This window comes from Monodon monoceros, unplaced genomic scaffold, assembly GCF_005190385.1.
Source record: "Monodon monoceros isolate NGI ecotype Baffin Bay Population unplaced genomic scaffold, NGI_Narwhal_1 Super_Scaffold_21, whole genome shotgun sequence".
In the NCBI taxonomy this organism is placed as follows: domain Eukaryota; kingdom Metazoa; phylum Chordata; class Mammalia; order Artiodactyla; family Monodontidae; genus Monodon; species Monodon monoceros.
In genome coordinates this window covers 115038872-115062317 of record NW_021703778.1, presented here as the reverse complement: position 1 = coordinate 115062317, position 23446 = coordinate 115038872, and the positions used below count along the sequence as shown (strand labels likewise).

At 38.6% G+C, this 23446-nt stretch overlaps 1 protein-coding gene, 1 long non-coding RNA gene and 1 other non-coding gene across 3 annotated transcripts in view; 2 read left to right on the top strand and 1 right to left on the bottom strand.

Moving 5' to 3' along the window:
• Nucleotides 1-14194, bottom strand: part of LOC114905076 — a 35810-nt gene extending 21616 nt beyond the window's left edge. Inside the window, exons 1-2 of the long non-coding RNA XR_003796087.1 lie at nt 14069-14194; nt 1547-1714 (exon numbers count right to left, since the gene is read on the bottom strand). This is a non-coding gene — a long non-coding RNA (uncharacterized LOC114905076). The remainder of the gene's footprint in view (nt 1-1546; nt 1715-14068) is intronic.
• On the top strand, nt 3115-3186 carry TRNAE-CUC. The gene has a single exon. It is a non-coding gene; the product is annotated as a tRNA-Glu (tRNA).
• Nucleotides 14195-14219: 25 nt separating the features above from the next.
• FBXO33 (F-box protein 33) overlaps nt 14220-23446 on the top strand; it is a 32217-nt gene continuing 22990 nt past the window's right edge. The window contains exon 1 of the mRNA XM_029238642.1: nt 14220-15167. Coding sequence (XP_029094475.1) covers nt 14560-15167 — 608 coding nt within the window. The 5' untranslated portion in view covers nt 14220-14559. The remainder of the gene's footprint in view (nt 15168-23446) is intronic.

Sequence of the window (23446 nt, the reverse complement as noted above, 5' to 3'; positions counted from 1 at the left end):
ATGTATTCATTTATAATGATAGCAAACAGAACAAGTAAGAAGACACAAAAATAGGTAAATTTAAAATAATTAGTTCAGGGCAGAGATGGGAAATGAGGAGTTATTTTTTAATGGGTATAAAATTTTAGTTTGAAAAAATGAAAAAGTTCTGGAGATGGATGGTGGTTAACAGTCGCACAATAATGAGAATATATTTAACGCCACTGAACTGTATGCTTAAAATGGTAAATTTTATGTTATGTATATTTTACTATAATAAAAAAAACTAGTTCAGCTCATATTTTGTTTTATAAGCTAAATGTTAATTCTTCAGGAGCAATGTTTACCTCAATATTCTTTTTAATCCCAGATCTCTAAATTAATGACTGTAATTCAGAAGGAAGAAAAGCTTTAATCTAAGATAAAACTGACAAAGGAAAATAGAGAACAAGATAAAAACAAGTTTTTTTAATTTAAAATAATTTTTATCAGATTGGATCTAGATCAAGATGGCAGACAGAATAGGAAGATCCCAAGCTCACCTCCTCCCATGGACACACATAGAACTACACATAGAACAACTATCTCTGAAAATGTCTAAAGACTAGCAGAACAGATTTTCTACAACTAAGGATATAAAGAAAAGGCCACATCAAGATGGGTAGCAGGGCCAGAGAACCCACACCCCAGTGCAGCGACCCACAACTAGGAGGGATATCACAACTGCAGGCATTCCCCCTGAGGAGTAAGGGGTCTGAGTCCCATGCCAGGCTCCCCAGCCTGGGGGACCAGAACTGGGAAGACAAGCCCCCATAACATGGATGGACCTACAGAGTATTATGCTAAGTGAAATAAGTCAGAGAAACACAAATACCACATGATTTCACTTATATATGGAATCTAAAAACAAACCAAATGAACAAAACAAAACAGAAACAGAGGCATAGATACAGAAAACAAACTGGAGGACACCAGAGGGGAAGTAGGTGGGGGTTAGGTAAAATAGGTGAAGGGGATTAAGAGGTACAGACCTCCAGTTATAAAATAAATGAGTAACCAAGACGTAATGTTCAGCACAGGGAATATAGTCAATAATATTGTAATACATTTGTATGGTGACATTTGGTTAATAAACTTATAGTGGTGATCAATTCATAATGTATATAAATGTCAAATCACTATGTTTACACTAAAAACTAAGATAATATTGTATTCAACTATACTTCAACAAAATAATAATAAGTAAATATTTTAAAAGAACCAACCCAAATTACAAAGGTAGGAAAATATAAAGTGAAAAACAGTCAGTGTTAAAATTAGGGAATAAAGTCAAACACCTAACTGCAAACTTGGAGGAAATCATGAAATTCCTGACAAAGGAATTGTGTGGTAAAAGACAGAAGGATCCTTTCATATCTCAATCTTGAGGAGCAAGAGCTGAAGGCAAAGTCAAAGTAGAACAGTAGAAAAAATAAATGATTTTAATAGTTTGGCAAAACCGAAGCTACAGACAACTATGTGTAGGTAGCTATGAGCGAGTTCAGAATACATAGGGAAACAGACATACATAGTATGGAGAGTAGATTTTTTTAATTGATATTTTCACCATCGTGTTTACTGTGTTCACTCAAAATTAGAGCTGGCAAGCAACTTCCATGACAGGAAGATCACCAACTGAATGGGATACTTCACTCCTCCAGTGTAGCAGAATTTTCAATGCATCTTCATGGTAGTCCTGAAATATAATGAGACCAGAGTCAAGTAAGATACTAAAGCTTCTCTTCAGATGCCCCAATTTCTACCGAAGCTGTGAGTTCCAAACCCACCACCTTAGGATTCTGAGTGATTAAAACTATAAGAAAAACTAGCCTCAAATTCCCCCTTTTCATGGGCAGAACTGTTTCCCCCAAATTTCATATACTGAAATTCTAACCCCCAGTACCTCAGAATGCGACTATATATATTTGAAGACAGGAGACATTATACAGGTGATTATGGTTAAATGAGGTCATTAAGGTAGTCCCAATCCAGTATGACTGATGTCCCCATAAAAAGAGGCAATCAGGACACAGCCACAGAGAGGAAAGACCATGTGAAGAAGGAGTGAGAAGAAGGACATCTACAATCCAAGGAGAGATGCTTCAGAAGGAATCAAGCCTGCAGACACCTTTATCTCAGACTTCTAGCTTCCAGAACTGTGAGAAAATAAATTTATATTGTTTAGGCTTTAAAAATAATTTAAAATTTAAATAATTTTTATCAATTATCAATTATTCTTTTAGTTTATATTTTACTTATTTACTTATTCATATTAAATCTACAATAAATTCAACAACAACTAAAGTATCAATAAGCCAACCATAAAGGCTACATTAAAAAGAAATGTTTCAAACAGGCAAAATGTAAAATGTACTCACTACTACTAGTCCCATGGAAAATCAGCAACAGACATATGGGAATGAAAGGTCTTCATCATGCAGTAGCTCAAGCAGTTACCAAATAAATGCTCCGGTAACTGGTCAGCTCTCTGTGGACTTAATTTTTTTTTTTAATTTTATTTATTTATTTATTTTTGGCTGCATTGGGTCTTCATTGCTGCGCGAGGGCTTTTTTCTAGTTGCGGCGAGTGGGGGCTACCCTTCGTTGCAGTGCACGGGCTTCTCACTGCGGTGGCTTCTCTCGTTGCGGAGCACAGGCCCTAAGCGCATGGGCTTCAGTAGTTGTGGCTCACGGGCTCTAGAGCACAGGCTCAGTAGTTGTGGCGCACGGGCTTAGCTGCTCCGCGGCATGTGGGATCTTCCCGGACCAGGGCTCGAAGCCGTGTCCCCTGCATTGGCAGGCGGATTCTTAACCACTGTGCCACCAGGAAAGCCCTGTGGACTTAATTTTTAACTCTGCTAGGATTCTTTTCTCTCCAGATCATATTAGCACAACTCTCCTCCATTTGTAATCCAAAACCCTGTTATCCCTACTGGAAATGCCACAGTGCTTTCCAACCATCCAAATCCTATGCACCCTTCAAGAAGAGCTCTCATCTCCTTTGTGAAATCCTCTTCTACTGGTCCAAAACATACTGATCTCTTCACTGCTAAATACTCATATGCTTTGTAGTCTAAATTAGTGCTTCTTGGAAATTCCCTGGTTGTCCAGTGGTTAGGACTCAGCACTCTCACTGCTGTGGCCTGGGTTCAATCCCTGGTTGGGGAACTAAGATCCCACAAGCCACAAGGTACGGCTTAAATAAATAAATAAACAAACAAACAAGTGCTTCTTGAACTGTGGTGAGATGTCTTTTTTTTTTAATTTTCTAATCCTTTGTGGACAGAGCCCTTTATAAAATGAAATTTAAATGAATTACCAGAATTTTTTTAAACATGTAAAATAGAAACCAAATTTTTTTATAAATTTGACAGACATATAATTTCTCTGTCAAATTTCTATAAAAGTTTCTAAAGCTTATTCTCAATTTCCGTACTTATATTCCAGCATAGTGGTAACAGTTCATGCTCCAGTATCAGTCTGCAGACTGCACTTTGGTTTTTTTTTTTTTTTTTTAAATTTTTATTTTATATTGGAGCATAGTTGATTAACAGTGTTGTGTTAGTTTCAGGTGTATGGCAAAGTGATTCCATTATTCTGCTCAATTTAGGTAATAACCTAAATGGGAAAAGAACAGACTGCACTTTGAATAGCACTGGTCTAAACGACTTAAAGCTTCAATCAATGAATATTTATTTAGAAAAAAAAGTGAAATTTGAATTCAGCATTTGTATCTAAGCAGGACTCAGATACGAAAGGGACAGTAACTCCAGAAAGTAGAGACTACATGTACAAAGGTACAGAGGTGAGAAATGACATGGCATGTTGATGACACAATGAACTGAATAGTTCTCACTTGAGGGGCATGTACTGTTAGAGAGGGAATTGAAAACCAGGGAGGGTTTACAGAGGAAAAGATGAGCAAGGAAAAAGCACCAAACATTTCTAAAGAAGTACCATGATAGAATCAGTTGTCTGAAAAAGTAAGCCGGTAGTAGAATCAAAGTTGGGACAGAGTGAGTGTGCACTCTACACTTACAGGGATTATATATTATACCTTTTTACATGTCCTCCAGAGCCTGGAGAAAGTGCTCGGCACATGGTAGACAGTAAAGCATCTTCATTAAGCAGCAGGTATTAAAAAATAACTGAAATTCTGTTAGAGGTACTAATTGAAGATATTCTATATTTATTTCAACTGACTCCTAAAACTTAAACAAAAAACAATGTACAGATACTTAGGCCTGTATAACAGTGAAGAAAACTCAGCTTGGAAAGAGCTGATCATTGGCCAGCAAGAGATTTCAACAAATTTCTGAAAGACAAAAATAGAATTGTATTGACAACTTAAACAGAACAGACTACACTAGGAGGAAGGTGCAATTGAGATGAAAGCTGATCTGCCCACTGGAACCCTAGAGGGATTCTAGGCTCAGGGATACCTGAGGAACTGTCTTAAAGGGGCATTAAGAAAGGAAGTAGCTAAGGACAGAGATGAACTGAAGATCTGAATATAGAAAAACTGTACCAAGTCAAATATTCCATGTCTACCTTCCTCTTCCACCTCTGCTCACAAAGCACACAAGGAGCCTAATATTTACCCCCAGCCAAAAACAACAAGAGGGTAACTCTCCTTTGTGGCAAAAATGGCCAAATGTCGACCAAAATTCATACACTTCCTCCTATAACATAGAGCTGTCCCTAAGAAATAACTACTTAGCCAAAAACATCATTTCTTAGACCCCTCTTGTATCTAGGCACGACCATATGACTAGTTTTAGCCAATGGAATGTAAATAAAAGTAATGTGTCATTTCCCTGCCAAGGCAATTAAGAAGTGCCTTCTCTGCTCTCTTCCCCTTCCGCTAGGAGGAGACAGAGAATCACAAGGAATTTTAAGGATGGCAGAATCACAAGACAGAAGAAATTCAGTGCACTAAATCCCACAAAGGAAAGTTGCCTGCTGAGAGGAAGACCTTCATTGGACTAATAAAGAAGTAAAAGAAAAAATGCTATTTTGTTTAGCCATTGAAATTTTCAGGTTTAACTGGTTTCAGCAAATAGCATCCTTATTAATTATAGCCCCTTTTTAAAAAGGAAATAAGAAAGAGAGGGAGGGGAAAACATCACCAGAAAAATTAACTTTAAGCTATGGTTTTAGTGACCCAGAGCCAGGCCTTCCTCTTTGTGGCATTTGGAAGACCAGCAGCCTGATAGTCGGCTATCAACCCACGCTAAAGGAAAGCCTGACAGCTGGCATGTTCCATCACACATACATATGAAGATGAAGAACTACGTCATTGGAACAAAAGGGACATGAATGATTATCACCAAGAGATCAGATGTGGTAGACTGAATTATGCTTGTAGTACCTTATCCTATGCAGCTAACAGCAACTAGCTCATGCTTTCATCTTGAAAGTTCCTTGCCAAATACTGCAGCTTAATTAAACTGTCTTCCATGTTACCACAGACAAGTTTTATCAAACATTTTTCTACTACATAACACAGCCATTTCTCCAGCCTCCTATAATAGTTTCCTTGCTAACCACCACCCAGTTCCAAAGCCAATGGGCATGCATTTTTAGTTTTCATTATAGCAGCACCCCACTCCTAGGTACCCATTTTTAAATTGATCAACCTTTTCCTGCAAAACAAGCAAACACAAAAATCTCAGTAACATACGAAAAATAAGCATATATTTCTCACTTAGAAATAAGTTCTTTAGGTCAATTGGGGCATCTCTGTTTCAGGCTGTAGATCAAGTTGACATCTTTTCTATGTTTCTCCATCTGGGGCTCTACAGTGGCCAGCAGATGCCTGGGACCTGTTTTATTATGCAAAGATTGGAAACTCCCAGAGTGCCAAGTAGAAACATTTAATACCTCTTAAGGCCTAGGCTCAGAACTGGTATACTGTCACTTCTGCCCAAGTTCTTCTGGCCAAAGCAAGTCGCAAGACCAAGGAGTAAACATCTGCTGAAAGTTACCTAATCTGTCACAATCCACTCTCTTGTACACAGAAGATTGTGACTGCTATGCAGTAAAAGCTGATTAATATAAGAACCAAGACATAAAAAAAGATTAAATTTTGCCATCTGGTACAACATGGATGGAACCTGAGGGTATTATGCCAAGTGAACAGGTCAGTCAGAGAAAGACAAATACTGTATGATTCCACTCACATGTGGAATATTTTAAAAATAACAAACAAAACAAAACAAAAAGCACACACACATAGATACAGAGAACAGACTGGTGGTTACCAGAGGTAAGCGGTGGTGGGGAGACAAAATGGATAAAGAGGATCAAGTGTATGGTGATGGATAGAAACCAGACTTTCGGTGGTAAGCACTTTGTTGTGCATAAAGTCGACAAATTATAATGCTGCACACATGAGATTTATGTAATGTTATAAACCAATGTTACATCAATAAATACACACACACACACACCAAGAGAAAAACGTAAAATTACAATTAACTATCAAATATTGGTAGGAATTTGGGGGAGGGAAGGGGAAGTAACTGAATTAAATCTTCATCTTTTATAAAAGGAAGGAAATAGTGTTTAATCAATCAAGGAGTGTAGGTAAAAGCATATAAAGTTACCTAAAGAGCAAACAACAAAATAGTTCAAATGTTTGTTTCTGGGGGCAGGCCTAACAATGGGAGGCAAGGAATGAAAAACTGTCGCTTTTCATCAAAAGTACTTTTGTACTACATTTTTTTGTTGCCATGTTCATGTAATGCTCTAAGAAAAAAAAGTAATGAATTTCTACTAGATGCTTCTTGCTTAAAGGCTAGATTTTAGAGAGAATATTCCTGTATATAAACTGAATACCATGGGGAAAAAAACCCTGTATCCTTCAAGTGAAGGGATATTTTGTTATATTTTCCTTGTGGGGCAAAAGCATATGAGTTCCCCCTTAATATTCAATATAAGTGAAGAAGTAGTTCACATTCTTAGAGAATGCAGTCAGGAGCTGATAAATTTTAATATTTAGAAATTTACTTAACATCACTTTGGCTTTAAAAAATTCTTAATATGGAAAAACTTACTTATAAAACTTGAGTTATCTGCTGTTACTCACAATATAAGGAATTGATATGAATATTACCCATTGAAAAGTATATAGGTACAACAAAATGAAGGTAGAAAGCAAACACTAATATATTATTTAAACAATAATTACAGACTACAGATAGAAAATACAGGTCATTCAGGTCAACAATTCTTTCCAACCACAGCAGACATCACAAATCAAACATGGCACTCTTCCCAGCAGAACAAGAGAACAATCTCAAATTCCAAAATCCTTCCCAACACAGTACTACTTAGCCTCCAAAACTGTTTAGAGTTGGCATATCAAGTGAAATTTTCTTGCCCTAGAGCAAAGCAACACTCCAATTAATGTTTGCTGTATGAAAATATTCACTTCATTTCACCTTTTTGGCACTTAAAAGGCTTAAGAGATTTTTCCAAAGGATTAAATATTAAATTCTGCAATTAGAACATTGTGGTAATTGACCATGAAGAATATATCTCTTCATGACAGTCTCATGGCTATTCAACTAGGATAACCTGGAAGTCTGATGAGTACTCCAGGAGTAAGGGAAGCCAAACAGACTGTCTGAACACTATTCAACAACTATTTAAAAGATCAGTTGACAGCTTAGGCCATTTTTGTTCTATACAGAGCTCTAGGCATCTCTGGATAAAAAGTTACTGAGCCATGGTATCTAGTAGATAGATTTCAGAGTGGTCGCTGGCTCACACCCTGTTCGGAACAAAGCTCCTTCCTCTCTTCATCCAAATCCCTACATCCATCTGTCCAAAGCATTCAGCACATTACTCCATTCTCCCAAATTCAGCTAACTGGACTAGGGCAGGACTCTTTACCTTAAAGCAGCCAATCAACAGGAATACCATCAACTTTTCTTGTTGCCTATCTCCCAAAAATAACCCAGTCAGATCCTCACAAGAATTTCAACAGGAGACAAAGAACAAATTTACAAATGATACTGGATACTTGAACTAGAAGACCATGTAGACTAGTAAGGGCCAGCAGTTGGGCCCTATGCAAAGTGAAAAAGCAAAGGAAGCCTACTGAAAAGGAGAGACAGACTATGGAACAATTAGTTCCTGTTTTTAGTTCCCCATGTAGTCCCTATGAGGATCAGGTGTGCTATAATGCATGTGTATGGATGTCCTCAAAACTCCCTAAAGTAACCAGGAAAAAAGAAAAAAAAAAATCCCCTCATTACTTAAGCTAGTTAAGAAACTAAAGGAATCCAGTTAAAGTGACTGCTTAGAGACAGTACCCTTGGAGTAACAGTCCTATTAGCCCCACTGTGGGATACTGCCTATATGTAATATAAGCTGTACAACTCAAACCAAGATCATTAAAATCAGCCAATTACTGATTTTGACCAGAAGTCAAGGAACACTATTGGCTGTATCAGCTGCATTAAAGATAGTGATATTCAGTTTTTAATAACAAAAGGTACCCCTAAAAATAACCATCCTCTTGAATAAAAGGCAACAAAACAGTAATGCTATAAAATAGACATTCAAGTTAAACCTCTTTTTCTTTCTTTTTCTTTAAACTCTGAAAGGAATAAATGAAAAAAATAGCTCTGGGAGTGGACTTACAACACAGGAATTAGCTAGCAGGCCTAGCTCTTGGAACACAAAGTGGCCCCAGCCCACATGTATGAGAGCTCTTTGGTTAAAAAGTTGTAACCAGGCATCCTGCAGACTAATCTGGTTTTGTTTGAATCTGGTTTTGTTTGCCCACGGAATATTTTTAATGTGAAAGCTAGCAATCAGGACATTTCATCTTTTTAAAAATTAGTATTTTAGTTTCTCTTGAAAACTAGGAAATCTGGAAACACAGAGCCCAGTTTCCCACTGGGAAAAGCATCCTCTGGTAAGCCGCAGTCCTCCCCACTACCTATCATATTGCTTAGGACCCAATTCTTCTCTTATTGATCCTGTCTCCTTTAGGATATGAGCTATCAATCCCTGCTTTATTGATATAGATCCTCCAGTTCACAAATTTGCACAGCCAACTTGTGAGTGGCTTGCTTAAGATCAGTTCTGACATCAACAACATGGTGCTACTAGGAAAAAAAAAAAAACAGACTTGGTCCTTTGTCCTGCATCCAGCTCACCAGTGCAGACTTTCCCTACCCTAAAGACAAATGCCTTTCAATCCTTCATTTCTTTTTCCTGTAATATGACCTCACTAGGAACCATTCCAATCTGTCAGACAAGGGTGGAGAGAAAGAATCAAGTTCCCAGTTCTATTCTCCTAGGAGGCTCCTGTGCCTCTAAGTAACTTTATGGGTGCAGATAATAGATAATTGGAAGGACATCATCTCTACCTGCCGAAAGTGTCTGAAACTCACACCCCGCTCAGAAAAAAAAAAGCATTCTTTCAAAAAATGTTTGAATTTAGGCAGTTTGCATGTCTATTGGTAGCCTTGAACATCTTTTCATGATGTAGCTAAAATAAAATCTGTATCACAGGTTTTTTTCTGTTATGAAATGTCAAGTGATTCAGCATAATAAAAGTTATATTTTTATAACTATTGTTTGGCAATGGAGAGAAAGCTACAGTAAAAATATATTTAATATCCTAATAACCAAACTGGAAAAAGCACTAAGCTTAGTATGTTAGAAAAGGAAGAAAATAAGAATATTGAATGTTTAATTTCTCTCCAGAAAAATACATTAACAGGAATTAAGGTATCTCTATAAAAGAATCAATCATAATAAACATAACAAGAAAAACGGAACGAACACTTGACCATCAACAGGCACGCATATCAACCCACCAGGGTACATATCCGTCTTGATGTTATACTCCTATCCACCATTCGTTGCCTGGGTTTCAAATCCAAATAAGCATGGGTAGTTGCTATAGTGACAATATGCCACTTTTGGAACCAGAAGCTTAGTACTACTGAGTACTTATGGGCTTCATAACGTCAGTACTTCCTCCCACACTTTGAATCATAGCTCAGACATTATAACTTCACAAAATGTGATTTCATTCTGTCCTTTAAAGAAGTCAATTTTGTTACTTTATCAAAAAGTTTACCAAAAATAATTTATAATTTACATAGTATAATAAACGTCAAGAGAAATAACCTAACTCACTTAACATGCTAAGAATATACATACTCAATAAGTACTTAATGGAATAATATTAAAGATGTTGGCTTAATAAAATAAATTGTATGCCATCATTGAAATGTACTGTGTTTTAACTGTAACTGAGCAAGATCATAACTTATTAATTCATGTCTTAGCTCATTGTTATTAATAGCAGTATTCCTACCATCCTTCATTTAATATGAAAATTAAATGAAGTTTTAAAAATTCAAAAACAACACTAAGAAGCTTAATTTTATTTTATAGCAGATTGATATAGAGGTCCTTCCTGACTTATAATGAGGTTATGTTCCAGTAAATCCATCATAAATTGAAAATGTCAAAAATGCATTTAATACACCTAACCTACCAAACATCATAGCTTAGCCTAACCTACCTTAAACACGCTCAGAACACATTAGTCTACAGTTGGCTAATCATCTAACACAAAGCCTCTTTTATAATAAAGTGTTGAATAGCTCATTTAATTTATTGTATACTGTTCTGAAGTGAAAAACAGAACAGTTTTTTAGTCTATTGGTTGTTTACCCTCAATATCATGGGGACAACTGGGAGCTGTGGCTCACTGCCACTCCCCAGCATCATGAGAGAGTATCTTACCACGTTATCACTAGCTCGGGAAAAGATCAAAATTCTAAGTATGGTTTCTACTGAATGCATATTGCTTTTGCACCATTGTAAAGTTGAAAAATCATAAGTAGAACCATCTACTTTGGAGACTATCTGTATTTTTATTTCCTTTAGGAACTACTCCTAATACTTAAAGATTAATTATTAATGGTATCCAAGGAGAAGGTAGTTTGTTGCTAGTAAAACACTAACAATAAGGAAAAATATCGGTCTCAAATCAATCAGAGAAAATCTCCAAATCATCAAAGAGTCAGAGACTAGGAACCCTCATACATTGCTGTTAGGACTGGAAAATGATACAATCACTTTAGAAAACAGTTTGGAAGTTTCTCCAAAAGTTACACATAGAACTATCAAGCAACCTATCATTTTCACTTCTAGGTATCTACCCAAGAGAAATGAAAACATATGTTCACAAAAGACTTGGACATGAATATTTACAGAAATGGTATTCATAATAGCCAAAAACTAGAAACCTAAATGTTAATCAGGGAATTCCCTGGTGGTCCAGTGGTTAGGACTTGCACTTTCATTGCCAGGGCCTCGGTTCAATCCCTGATCAGGGAACTAAGCACGGCCAAAAAATAATAATAATAAATGTTAATCAACTGGTAAATAGACCAAAAATAAATAAATAAATAAAATGAAATTCTATTCAGCAATAAAAAGGAATGAATTAATGACACATGCTACATCATGGATGAACCTCAAAAATATTATGCTAAGTGAAAGAAGCCAGACACAAGAGATCATATATTGTATGATTCCATTTATATCAAATGTTCAGAAAAGGCAAATTTATAGAGATGGAAAGTGCATTAGTGGCTGCCTGGAGGAAGAAGTGAGGATTAGCTGTAAATGGATATGTGGAATCTTATTAAAGGGATGAAAATGTTCCAAAACCGATTTACAGTGTTGGTTGTATCATTTGATAAAATTACTAAATTGTTAAGGCGTATACTTGAAATGAATGAATTATATATCTCAGTAAAATAGGTTTTTTTTTAAAAAGTCAGAGAACACCAGAGTTGCAGGGAACCCTGCCAAAACTCTCTACTTATACAGATGAAGAAAGTGAGGCCTCAAAGGGTTAAGCAACTTGTTTTAATGTCACCCAGCTAGACCACGACAAAAGTAAAAAAGAAAAAAGACCAAAATCCAGCCTCACGTTCCCACCCAGTCCAGTGTTACCTCTACTAAAAATGCTCAAGGAATTTTTAAAAAATTATAATAATAATTACATAGATTTCTTTGTGAAGAGTTCTAGAAGTATCAAAATCTGAGAACTGAAAAGAATGATTGATTAAAACATAACAAAAATGTTATGAGAATGTGATGTTCAGAAAAAATAAAAGCTAGAAAAACTCGTTTGTCACTCTTTGAAGCCATATAACTTACTTTAAAAACTGGTAATAAAATAAAAAGAATTAAGCATTTTTTTCTGCGTTTTCAATAGGAGCTGTATTTCAGGGTAACTAAATGTTGCCAGTTTGTGAAAGAAAGCTTCTCCTATACAGAAGAATGCAAATTAATAAATGTAGATGGAATGAAAGAATTAGAAATTATCATTTTGGAACCCATAATACAATTAAGATTCAGGCAAGAATTATCAATTATTGTTAAGGCCATTAAGTGAATGGTTGATGGAGAAGTTGGACATTTGTAAAAAATAACATCTCATAGATTTTGTTTTAAGGTTTAACAAAACACAGAACTTTATATGGAGGAAGATCAAAATTAACCTAATCAAGCCTTTAGCATTAATGTCCCGGTTTATTAGAAATTCAGGTACTAGAATAGTAAGCTAAACACCAAGAGAAAGTAGTCAAACAATTACAGAAAGGGAGATATTCTACAGGACAATAAGCCTCCTCTCTTTAGCTAATCAGAGAGACAAAAAAAAGAAAAAACTGTGTGTTGGGCGGTGACTATTCTAGATTAAAAGAAACTTGAAATACAAACAAAAACAAGTGTGGCCCTTAATCGGATCCTGGTTTGGACAAAACAGCTATAAAGAACATTTGGGAGATAACTAGATAAATTTGAAGATGGGTTATTAGATAACAGAAGTTATTTAAGTGTAATAATATTATTTTTGTTATATAGTAATATGCTTTTAGAGATGCATACTGAAGTACTTATAAGTGGGAGATCCAGATGTCCATGGTTCACTTCAAAATATTTCATGAGTTTAAAATATAAAAAATTTAAATCCAAGTCTCAACTTCCTAATTCACTGCTGTTTCTATTAGTGCTCATTCATAAAAATATAATAATAATTACATAGAAGAATCTCTTGCAGACAAGAGGTTCAGAGAAGTGAGCTACCATGAAGGCTAGCTTTCTTCTTCTTTTTTCTACTGGTACCAAAATGAAGATAACACATCACTGGCAACGTGGTATGTGCAAGACACCAAAAGTCATCAAAGCAACATGAATGGAGAGTTTTGCCTTCAAAGAGCTAAAAATATCTAGTAGAACAGCTTATTGGAGTTAATCACTAGAAAACTAGGCTGTCCCAAGATCACAGTTAAGGCTTTGAAGCGGCAGCCTCACTGAAGCAATCCTCAATTATTACATAAAATCACTTACTCCTTTTCTGACTTCCCTGACCCTTACAATCAGTTAGCTACTTCCCAAGTTGCGATTTAGTTAAGGTACACTCTTTCGAAAGTCCCTCTCTCAAATTAGGGGCGCCAAGCTAAAGAAAACCTTTACCCTAACAATCAGCTTCTTTACACCTAGGGCCTCAAAATCGGGAACTCGGAGCCTCCCTCAAACCGCGGAGAAGAGGCCGATTATCAACCAACAAACCTAACTCATTCGCCTTTTTTTCTCCTCTCCCTCTAAATCCAAAGGGTGGCGCTGTCCTCACTCCTTCCCCACACACCAGGTGTACGTGCAAGTCCACTTCGAGGTCCGAACAAGGAATGGGGGGTGTCCACTCGCGACCTCCGTCCGGCCTCCAGCCGCCCCGCCCCGCGCTTCTCCTCTAAGCGACCCAGCCCCTCCGGGGAAGCCCGCGACTGCGCCCGCCCCCCATCCTCAGCGGCTCTCTCTCAGAAATTCCCAACAATACTCCGGGCAGGTGGAACGGCTGAGAAAGACCCAAGCCACCACTCTGGCTCTTGAGTCCTCAGCCCAGCAACAGAGAAACGTATAACGAGAAGCGTCACGAGCCCTTGCACCAACGCGAGTTCCGCCACCTCCACCGCCTGAGCGACCAAGTTAACCGACTTACAGACTTGACGGAACTCGGCGGCCTCTGTGAGACGGGAGGGGGCGCCCATCGCCGACACCACCAGCGCTTCCCGCCCCGCCCCGCCGGTCTGCCTGCCTGCGTCAGGGATCACATGCTGCGTCTCCCTTCCCTACCGTCAATCTGGCGCTCCCTTCTTCCGGAAGTCGCGCCCAGTCACGCAGGGCTCCTCCCACCACCGGTGACGTCAAACTCAGCTCCTACCACTGCTCTGCCTCCGCCTCCAGGCGCGGGGAGGGCTGCCGTTTTCTTACAATAAATCCTGCCGCTTCCGGGCCCCTAACCAGTCCAAGCGAGGGTTTTGAAGTTCTTGAGTGTGCAGGCCTCGGAGGCGCATGAGTAGAGGTTGAGAGGCCAAAGCCTGGCTATCTGGAGGCCACCCCCGCAGAGGCCATTACCCCTCTCCGCAACTTGTGCTGCACTTGGTTCCGCCGAGACCCACGACGGTTCCGCCCCCTTCTTCCTTGTCATTGATGTTGTTGTTCTTGTCAGTGCCGCATCCCCGACCACCGGGAGCCCGAACCCGAGCCGGGGCCGCCCGGGTGGCGCGGTGGCGGCGGCAGCGGCTGCGGCTGCAGCAGCTGCGACGGCTGCGGGGGCTGCTCCGGGGACTGCGGGGGCGGCCGAGGACCGGCAGCCTGCGGCGGGGCCGAATGGCTCTGTGCGGACAAGCGGCAGGCGCCGCGTCGCTGCCCAGCGAGCTAATCGTGCACATCTTCTCCTTCCTGTCCGCTTCCGACCGGCTACGGGCCTCGGCCTCCTGTTCGCACTGGCGCGAGTGCCTCTTCTACCCGGCTCTCTGGCCCCAGCTCCGCATCTGCCTCCGCGTCTCGCCCTCGGAGCAGCCACGGCTCGAATTCCTTATGCGCAAGTGCGGCTGGTTTGTGCGAGAGCTGCGCGTTGAATTCGCCGCGGAGAATTACCTGAGCGGCGGAGGCGGCCCGGGCGATGGAGGCCGCGTCGACACCAGGACTGGCGGGGAAGAAGTCGAAGCCCTGCAGCTCTCAACCCGTTGGCTGGAAGTGCTACGCACCTACTTAGAGCTGGTGCTGTGCGTGCTGGTCAGCATCCGGAACAACAGGTAGGCTCTTCGCTGCCCCTGCGTTCAACCTTCTCTCCCCATTCCTCCTCTCCGGGACGCAGGGTCGCCTCCTTCCTCACACCTCGAAACAAATTCAGTGCGGATACGCCCCGCCCGCTTCAGCGTTGCTCGTTGCTCTTTTCAGTGACTGGGGGTGTCAGTTCTAATCCGGCGATTCCTTTGAGGTGGGAGGGCGTAATGGGACTCATAATACTTTATAAACAGTGAAGGACTTAGTGCTTATCAGACAGCACTCCTGGCGCCTTCCAGGCACTGTCTCATCCATCCTTTCGGTAGCAGTAGGATGGAGTTGACAGGCGCCGTCATTCTTCATTTTACAGATGGCAGAGCTGAAACTTGGAGGGTGAGGCCCAGAGTGAGTCTTGGGAGAAACAAACCATAATCCGTTTTTTTTGTTTCTGAATCTATCCATTCAGAATAGTTCGTGGTGGAGGAAGGAGTAGGTATGCTACTGGTTTCTCATAGTTACAAGACTCTCCTTGCAAAAAATCTTTGACAGCCATTTTCTTACCGGGAATAGTTTTGATTAACTAGGCCAGGCACAAAGAGTAGGAGGAGTGTTTGTTAAAGGGATTGGGGAACAGCCTGATCATCAGGACTGGAAGTCCCTCCCCGTTTTACCTCCAGACTCAGCTTATCCCCAGTGATTCACCTAAAAGTAGCACAGTACCGCTTGGTGTTCGTGTGTGTTGGGGGAACTGGCCGGTGTCTGCAAAGAGCAAGCCCTAACGGTAGTGGTTTTGCATCAAGACTTTACTGTAATTCTGGGGCTAACTTCCTATGTTCTGGCCCATTGTCCTAATCAGTATTTTCCATTATTTATCTACCACCCTCTCCAAAATCCTATTAATGTAGATTTTCTGTATCTGGATATTCTAACCAACCTTGCAATTAAACTATGAGGTAGAGGAAAGCTCAGAAGTTCAAAAATGGAGCAACTTAGCAATAATAGTTTAGCAGTTTGCAAGTACTTTCACATTCACTATCTTATTTGATCCTTTCAATGACCCTGTGAGTTAGTCGGGACAACTATTATTATCCCTATTTTATAGAAAGGAAACTAAAACAAGTGATGTGCACATTGTCATAGAGCATTGTTTTTCTCTAAGAGCAGTGTTCTTCCTTTTGGAATAAATACATTATGTTGAACAGGGTGGAGTGAAGGTCCTGGTTTAATGCTAGGTGAGATAGATATTCTTAATTCTGTGTTTGAATCACAAGGGTGGGAGATAAGCATATAGCTCCAAGTTGTATCTGGAGCATGGCTCCATCATTCCAGTGGGCTGTGTATTTCCCCAGCTTTTCACACCAAGCCATTTCATTTTATTACTTTGATTTTATGTGGCAAAAGAGGCTGTTCAAGGCTGTAAGTTGGTCTTGATCAGGTTGGAGACTCTTTGTCAGAGTTGAATGTATGGCTCGAGGCCCAACTGACCTAGAAGTTAGAAAGATTCAGTCAGGGAGGACTTACTACCGATGAGACCAATGTGGGGGTGGGGGGTGTGGTTTGAATCAGCAAGTATCAATTAGATTTTTCTTGAGATCAGATAGCAGTTCTGAGCAGCCATCTAAAAATGCGTGTCTTTTGTCCAAGTAAGAACAAGTCTTGCAAAGTGCCTGGTTCCTTTTAAGTGTTTTAATAACTGGATGGATAGGTTATATAGGCAAAATAGTGGTACACCACATCAACATTTGACATTGTTCTTTACATTTCCAAGTTAAATTTACAGTGGTTTTTCTTTATGATTTCTACCATTTTGTAGGTAGAAATGGGGGATATGAAACCTACCAAGTCACAAGCTTTATGTTTCCAGGCTTTGTGTTGAATTTCTTTAAACAATTCATACAATTCAGACTGTTATTTTGTTGTATTCAGTTATTTTCATGTCTTTAAAGAAAAGAACTAAAACCATAACCTTGAATTGTGGGAACTTTTCAAGGGTACTATTCTGAGAGGATAATTGGCATTTTGTTTTGCTTGATTCCTGGGTTTCATATACACACGTACTCTCAAGAGTGACTATAGCCACCTTACCAATATCTTAGGTGTTGGGAACAACTGATGAGTATCAAAGAGGTACAAAAATGCCTCGCAGAGGGTAGAATACAGTCCTCTACCTTCAGAGCTCACTTCTCTACAGGGGGCTAGGATACCTACCTTCTTGATCAACAGTAAGAGCAGAAATAAAATAAGTACTCATTCAACTGTATTAGAGGTTAAATCGGCTGAGTTTCTTCTATAATTGTTCTACAGGAAATTGTACTTAGAAGTTCAAAACAACAAATTTAAATATGCATTTTTAGGATTTAACCTGTCAAGTTGAGTACTGCCTATTAAAATGCTGTATTTCAGACTCCTTAGGAAAAATGAGACTTCATGGACAATAAGATTTATGATAATAATAGCTAATAGACTCAGTCACTAAAAATACTTATTCTTAAACAGTAGGCATAGGTACATTGTCATCATCTGGTTTATGCTTTCCTGGACTATATAAATATTTTGCATAAATCTTTTTTGGATGAAATACTATTTGGGGGGCAGTACTTTTTTAAAAGATGCAGGCTAGAGAGATTTTGTATAAGGGTGATTTTCTTGTTACAACTCTAACTACATGTATCTAGATTGACCAATTTTATGACTGCCTGCTATATCCCCTCTTAGTAGTAGAAGGTCTATTAATAATTCTTAGATTTGTTTTGCTGATTTGGCACCTGCAGTGACGGAGAGTCTTACCTTTGTATTGTTTTTTCAACATCAGTCTACTAAGACCCAACAGCTGATAAGGCAATTTAAAAATACATCTTAAAATAGATTAAAAGTTATTTGCACATTTCATATTACTACCTAAGAAGGTAGGAAATGTCTTGAAGGTATTATCTCCAGCAACCCTGAGCCTTATTTTTCTTGAAGTACTTTTCCCCATCATGGGGTAATAAACACATGTGATAATAACATTTCACTTTTGAGAGCTTACTTTTATTATTTGCTTTAAAAAGCCCATTTACAGAATATGTATACTAAAACATATTGGGATTCTGACCCGTCCTCGCGCCCCAAGAAATGGTTGCCTTTAGAGAAGAGATACCATACCCAACAGACTCCTTACCTTAAAACTGACAAATTTAAAGTGGCTCCATGGGGACAGCTTCAAGGTCATTGAGAAGGAAGGAGACTAACCTGCTGAAGAAACTAATCTCCTCTGAGGGCTGCTGAGAGGAATTAGGGCTCTCTTTAGTCTATAGGTCCATTCTTACCATGACTGAGAACTGATAGAGGATAGGAAGATAAAACTCAACAAAAGATTGTCAAAGTAAAATATTTTTTGTGTTAAAAGAAGCTGTTGAGCAGCTTTTGAATGAAGGGATTAAATTATTTCCATTTTAATGTGTTAGTTCTGAGGCAGCCTTGAAAGAGTTCACCCAGTTTGATCAATTTATGTATGACCTAAAATGATAGTTATAAAAAAGTCTGGTTTTTTTCCCTCCAAATATTGAGAGCTTACTATGCGCCAAAGCAGTAAAGACAAGCTCCCTGTTTCCATGGATTCAACATTCCAGAGGGAAAAGATAGGCAGAAACAAGTAAACAAAGATTATTTCGGTTGTGAAAGTAAAAGAAAATCTGAAAATAAAAGAGGACTATGTAATAGTGACCAGGTGGCAAAATGAGATAGAGTGGTGAGGGAAAAACCTCTTCTGAAAAGGACATTTGAGCTGCAGCCTGAATGACAAGAGTCACCTATCTGAAGATCTGAGAAAATAGCATTCCAAGCAGAAAAAAACAGCACCAACGCCTTAGGCCAGACAAATTTTGGGCCTGTTGGAGCACTAGGAAAGAAAGTATGGCAGGACCATGTGAAGGGTGAAAAGTGGTGTCACAGTGAGCTCTAAGATGCAGCAGGAGGAAGGAATGGTGCTGGTTAGGTGGGCTTGTGGAATAAAGTTTGGACTATATCCTAAGAATAGAAGAAGTCATTGAAAAAATTTTAAGGACGAGCATAAGGTGATCTAATTTGCATTTTAAGACAACCACTCTGGTTGCTGTGTAATGAATGAATTTTAAGAATGAACAGAGAGGAAGCAGGGAGACTAAAGGGAAGCTGTTGCAATAATCTAGGCAAGAGATGATGGTAGCCTGGAGTATGGTGGAGGAAAAGAAGATTTTAAAAAGTGAATGGATTTGGAATATATTTTGGAAGTAGAGCCAAGAAGACTTGCTGCTGGGATGTAGATAGAGGAAGGGAAGAATCAAATATTTTTCATCATTTCTCTATAAAACGCACTCAGTTTTGTTGTCCTTAGTACTGTTAAAATTATCTTTTAATAATATGTTAAATAACAATTTTAAATGTCAGTCTTATTTAAATAAACCTTTTTTTAATAACATCTGGGATTTGAGGATGATGATAATTCTTAGATGGTAATTGAGTAAGTGAATTTGTAAAGCAAATTATGGGAAATTACTTTTAATTAATGGATCCTAAGAAAGCTAATAAGGAATACTATTATAGGCCCGTGACTGATTTCTGGAATCTCTAAAGCTGTGCCACTAGCCACATATAGCTATTTAAATTTTAATTACTTGAATAAAATTAAAGATTCAGTTAGTTGTACTTGCCACATTTCAAGTGCTCCATAGCCATATGTGGCTAGTGGCTGCCATTTTGGACAGCATAGAATAGAGCATTTCCAGCATGGCAGAAAGTTCTGTTGGACAGCACTTCTCTAAAGTGTTTGTTTTCTTTGTTTGATTTGGCTGTGGTCATTCATTAACGTTTCTGAGAGGAGGAAATATGTTATCAAAAAGTGTTATGTGACTGTAAACACATTTGATATTGAACATAGACTAAGAAAATTAGAAGTGATCTGAAAGAATTTCATGCAATGCTGTAGATTATTTTAGCTTTTTTCAGTTTAGAAAAGGAAAAAATTGTATTCTGTGAGCTCCTTTACATTACTGAGAAAGACTTCAACCGTTTTAAGTGCATCTTTTTAAAGTACCAATTTCTTATATTATTCTCCTTTTCCGTAGTTAATTAAGCTTAGCTGTATTAACTCTAATTTAAGGTGGCTGTGTTTCACATTTTTACACTGATACTACTTATTACATCAAATAAATAACTTTGGATCCCCTGAAATGAAAGGAAACATACTAGAGTTTCTGCCACGGATAAAGTTTGCCAATTCTGAACCACAGAAGAGACAAAAGGTCTTCATGACCAAGACATCAGAAGCCTTTGGGTCTCAGTTGTACTAAACAGTCCAATAGAAATCCCAGAGAAAGATGAAGAGTGTTCAGCACTCTGCAGTTAGACCTTGGGGAATCTTTCTTAAGCTCATAGGATGTTAATATTGTTTTCAAAGAATAGTCCAATCTAACACATTGAATCTATATGTTGTAGGTTTTTGTAAAAGGCTGTCAGAAATTGTGTTGGTTGTTTGATTCACAGGGAAATTCTTACACTAGAAAGAGAATAAGATATCTCTTTTCAGTGATTTTTTAAAAAATTTTTATTGGAGTTTAGTTGATTTACAATGTTGTGTTAGTTTTAGGTATACAGCAAAGTGAATCAGTTGTACATATATCCACTCTTTTTTAGATTCTTTTTCCCATATAGGCCATTACAGAATATTGAGTAGAGTTCCCTGTGCTATACAGTAGGTCCTTATTAGTTATCTATTTTACTGAATATATATAGTAGTGTGTATATGTCAATCCCAGTCTTCCAATTTATCCCTGCCCCCCCAATCCCCTGGTAACCATAAGTTTGTTTTCTACATCTGTAACTCTATATCTGTTTTGTAGATAAGTTCATTTGTACCCTTTTTTTTAGATTCCATTATATAAGCAATATCATATGAAATTTATATATATATATAGAAGTGGTGTGTGTTTTTTTATTTTTTAAATTTTTTTATTGAAGTATAGTTGGTTTATAATATTGTTTCAGGTGTGCAGCAAAGTGATTTACTTGTATATTTTTTCAGATTATTTTCCGTTATAGGTTTTTACAAGATATTGAATATAGTTCCTTGTGCTGTACAGTAAATCCTTGTTGCCTATCTATTTTATGTATAGTAGTTTGTATCTGTTAATCCCATACCCCTAATTTATCCCTCCCCGGTATGCGGGCCTCTCACTGTTGTGGCCTCTCCCGTTGCGGAGCACAGGCTCTGGACGCGCAGGCTCAGCGGCCATGGCTCACGGGCCCAGCCACTCCGCGGCATGTGGGATCTTCCCGGACCGGGGCACGAACCCGTGTCCCCTGCACTGGCAGGCGGACTCTCAACCACTGTGCCACCAGGGAAGCCCTGTTTCTGTTTTATATATAGATACATTTGTATTATTTTTTAGATTCCACATGTAAGTGATAACATATAATATTTGTCTTTCTCTGTCTGAATTACTTAGTATAATATTCTCTAGGTCCATCCATGTTGCTGCAAATGGCAATATTTCATTCTTTTCTATGGATGAGTAATATTCCATTGTGTATGTATGCCACATCTTCTTAAACCAATCATCTGTTGATGGGCACTTGGGTTGTTTCCATGTCTTGGCTTTTATAAATAGTGCTGCTATGAACATTGGGGTGCTTGTATCTTTTCAAATTGGAGTTTTCACTTTTCCAGACATATGCCTAAGAGTGAGATTGCTGGATCATATGGTAGATCTATTTTTAGTTTTTTGTGTTTTTTTTTTGTGGTACGTGGGCCTCTCACTGTTGTGGCCTCTCCCGTTGCGGAGCACAGGCTCCAGACGCGCAGGCTCAGCGGCCATAGCTCACGGGCCTAGCTGCTCCACGGCATGTGGGATCTTCCCGGACCGGGGCACGAACCCATGTCCCCTGCATCGGCAGGCGGACTCTCAACCACTGCGCTACCAGGGAAGCCCCTATTTTTAGTTTTTTAAGGAACCTCCCATACTGTTCTCCATAGTGGCTGTACCAATTTACATTCCCACCAACAGGGCAGGAGGGTTCCCTTTTCTCCATACCCTCTCCAGCATTTATTGTTTGTAGACTTTTTGATGATGGCCATTCTGACTGGTGTGAGGTGGTATCTTATTGTAGTTTTGATTTGCATTTCCCTAATAATTAGTGATGTTGAACATCTTTTCATGTGCCTCTTGGCCATCTGGATGTCTTCTTAGGTCTAAGAAGACCTCTACCGAACTGTCTGTTTAGGTCTTCTGCCCATTTTTTGATTGGGTTGTTTGGTTTTTTTGATATTGAGTTGTATGAGCTGTTTGTATACTTTGGAGATTAACCCCTTGTCAGTCACATCGTTTACAAATATTTTCTCCCATTCCACAGGTTGTCTTTTGGTTTTGTTTATGGTTTCCTTTGCTGTGCAAACGCTTTTAAGTTTGATTAGGTCCCATTTGTTTATTTTCACTTTAATTTCTTTGCCTTGGGAGACTGATCTGAGAAAATATTGCTACAGTTTATGTCCGAGAATATTTTGCCACAGTTTATGTCTGAGAATATTTTGCCTATGTTCTCTTCTAAGAGTTATATGGTGTCATGTCTTATACTTATGTCTTTAAACCATTTTGAGTTTATTTTTGTGTATGGTGTGAGGGAGTTTTCTAACTTCACTGATTTACATGTAGCTGTCCAGCTTTCCCAACACCACTTGTTGAAGAGTCTATCTTTTCTCCACTGTATATTCTTGCCTTCTTTGTCGTAGATTAATTGACCATAGGTGCGTGGGTTTATTTCTGGGCTCTCTATTCTGTTCCATTGATCTATATGTCTGTTTTCGTGTCACTACCATTGTGTTTTGATTACTGTAGCTTTGTGGTATTGTCTGAAGTCTGGAAGGGTTATCCCTCCAGCTTTGTTCTGTTTCCTCAGGATTGCTTTGGCAATTCTGGGTCTTCTGTAGTTCCATAAAAATTTTAGGATTATTTGTTCTAGTTCTGTGAAAAATGTCATGGGTATTTTGATAGGAATCACATTAAATCTGTAGATTGCTTTGGATAGTGTCGCCATTTTAACAATATTAAGTCTTCCAACCCAAGAGCATGAGATACCTTTCCATTTCTTTTAAGCAACTTCAGTTTCCTTTATCAATGTTTTGTAGTTTTCAGTGTATAAGTCTTTCACCTCCTTGATTAGGCTTATTCCTAGATTTTTTTTTTGTCACAATTTTAAATGGGATTTTTTTTACTTTCTCTTTCTGATATTTAATTGTGTAAAGGAATGCAACAGATTTCTGTAAATTAATCTTGTATCCTGCTACCTTGATGAA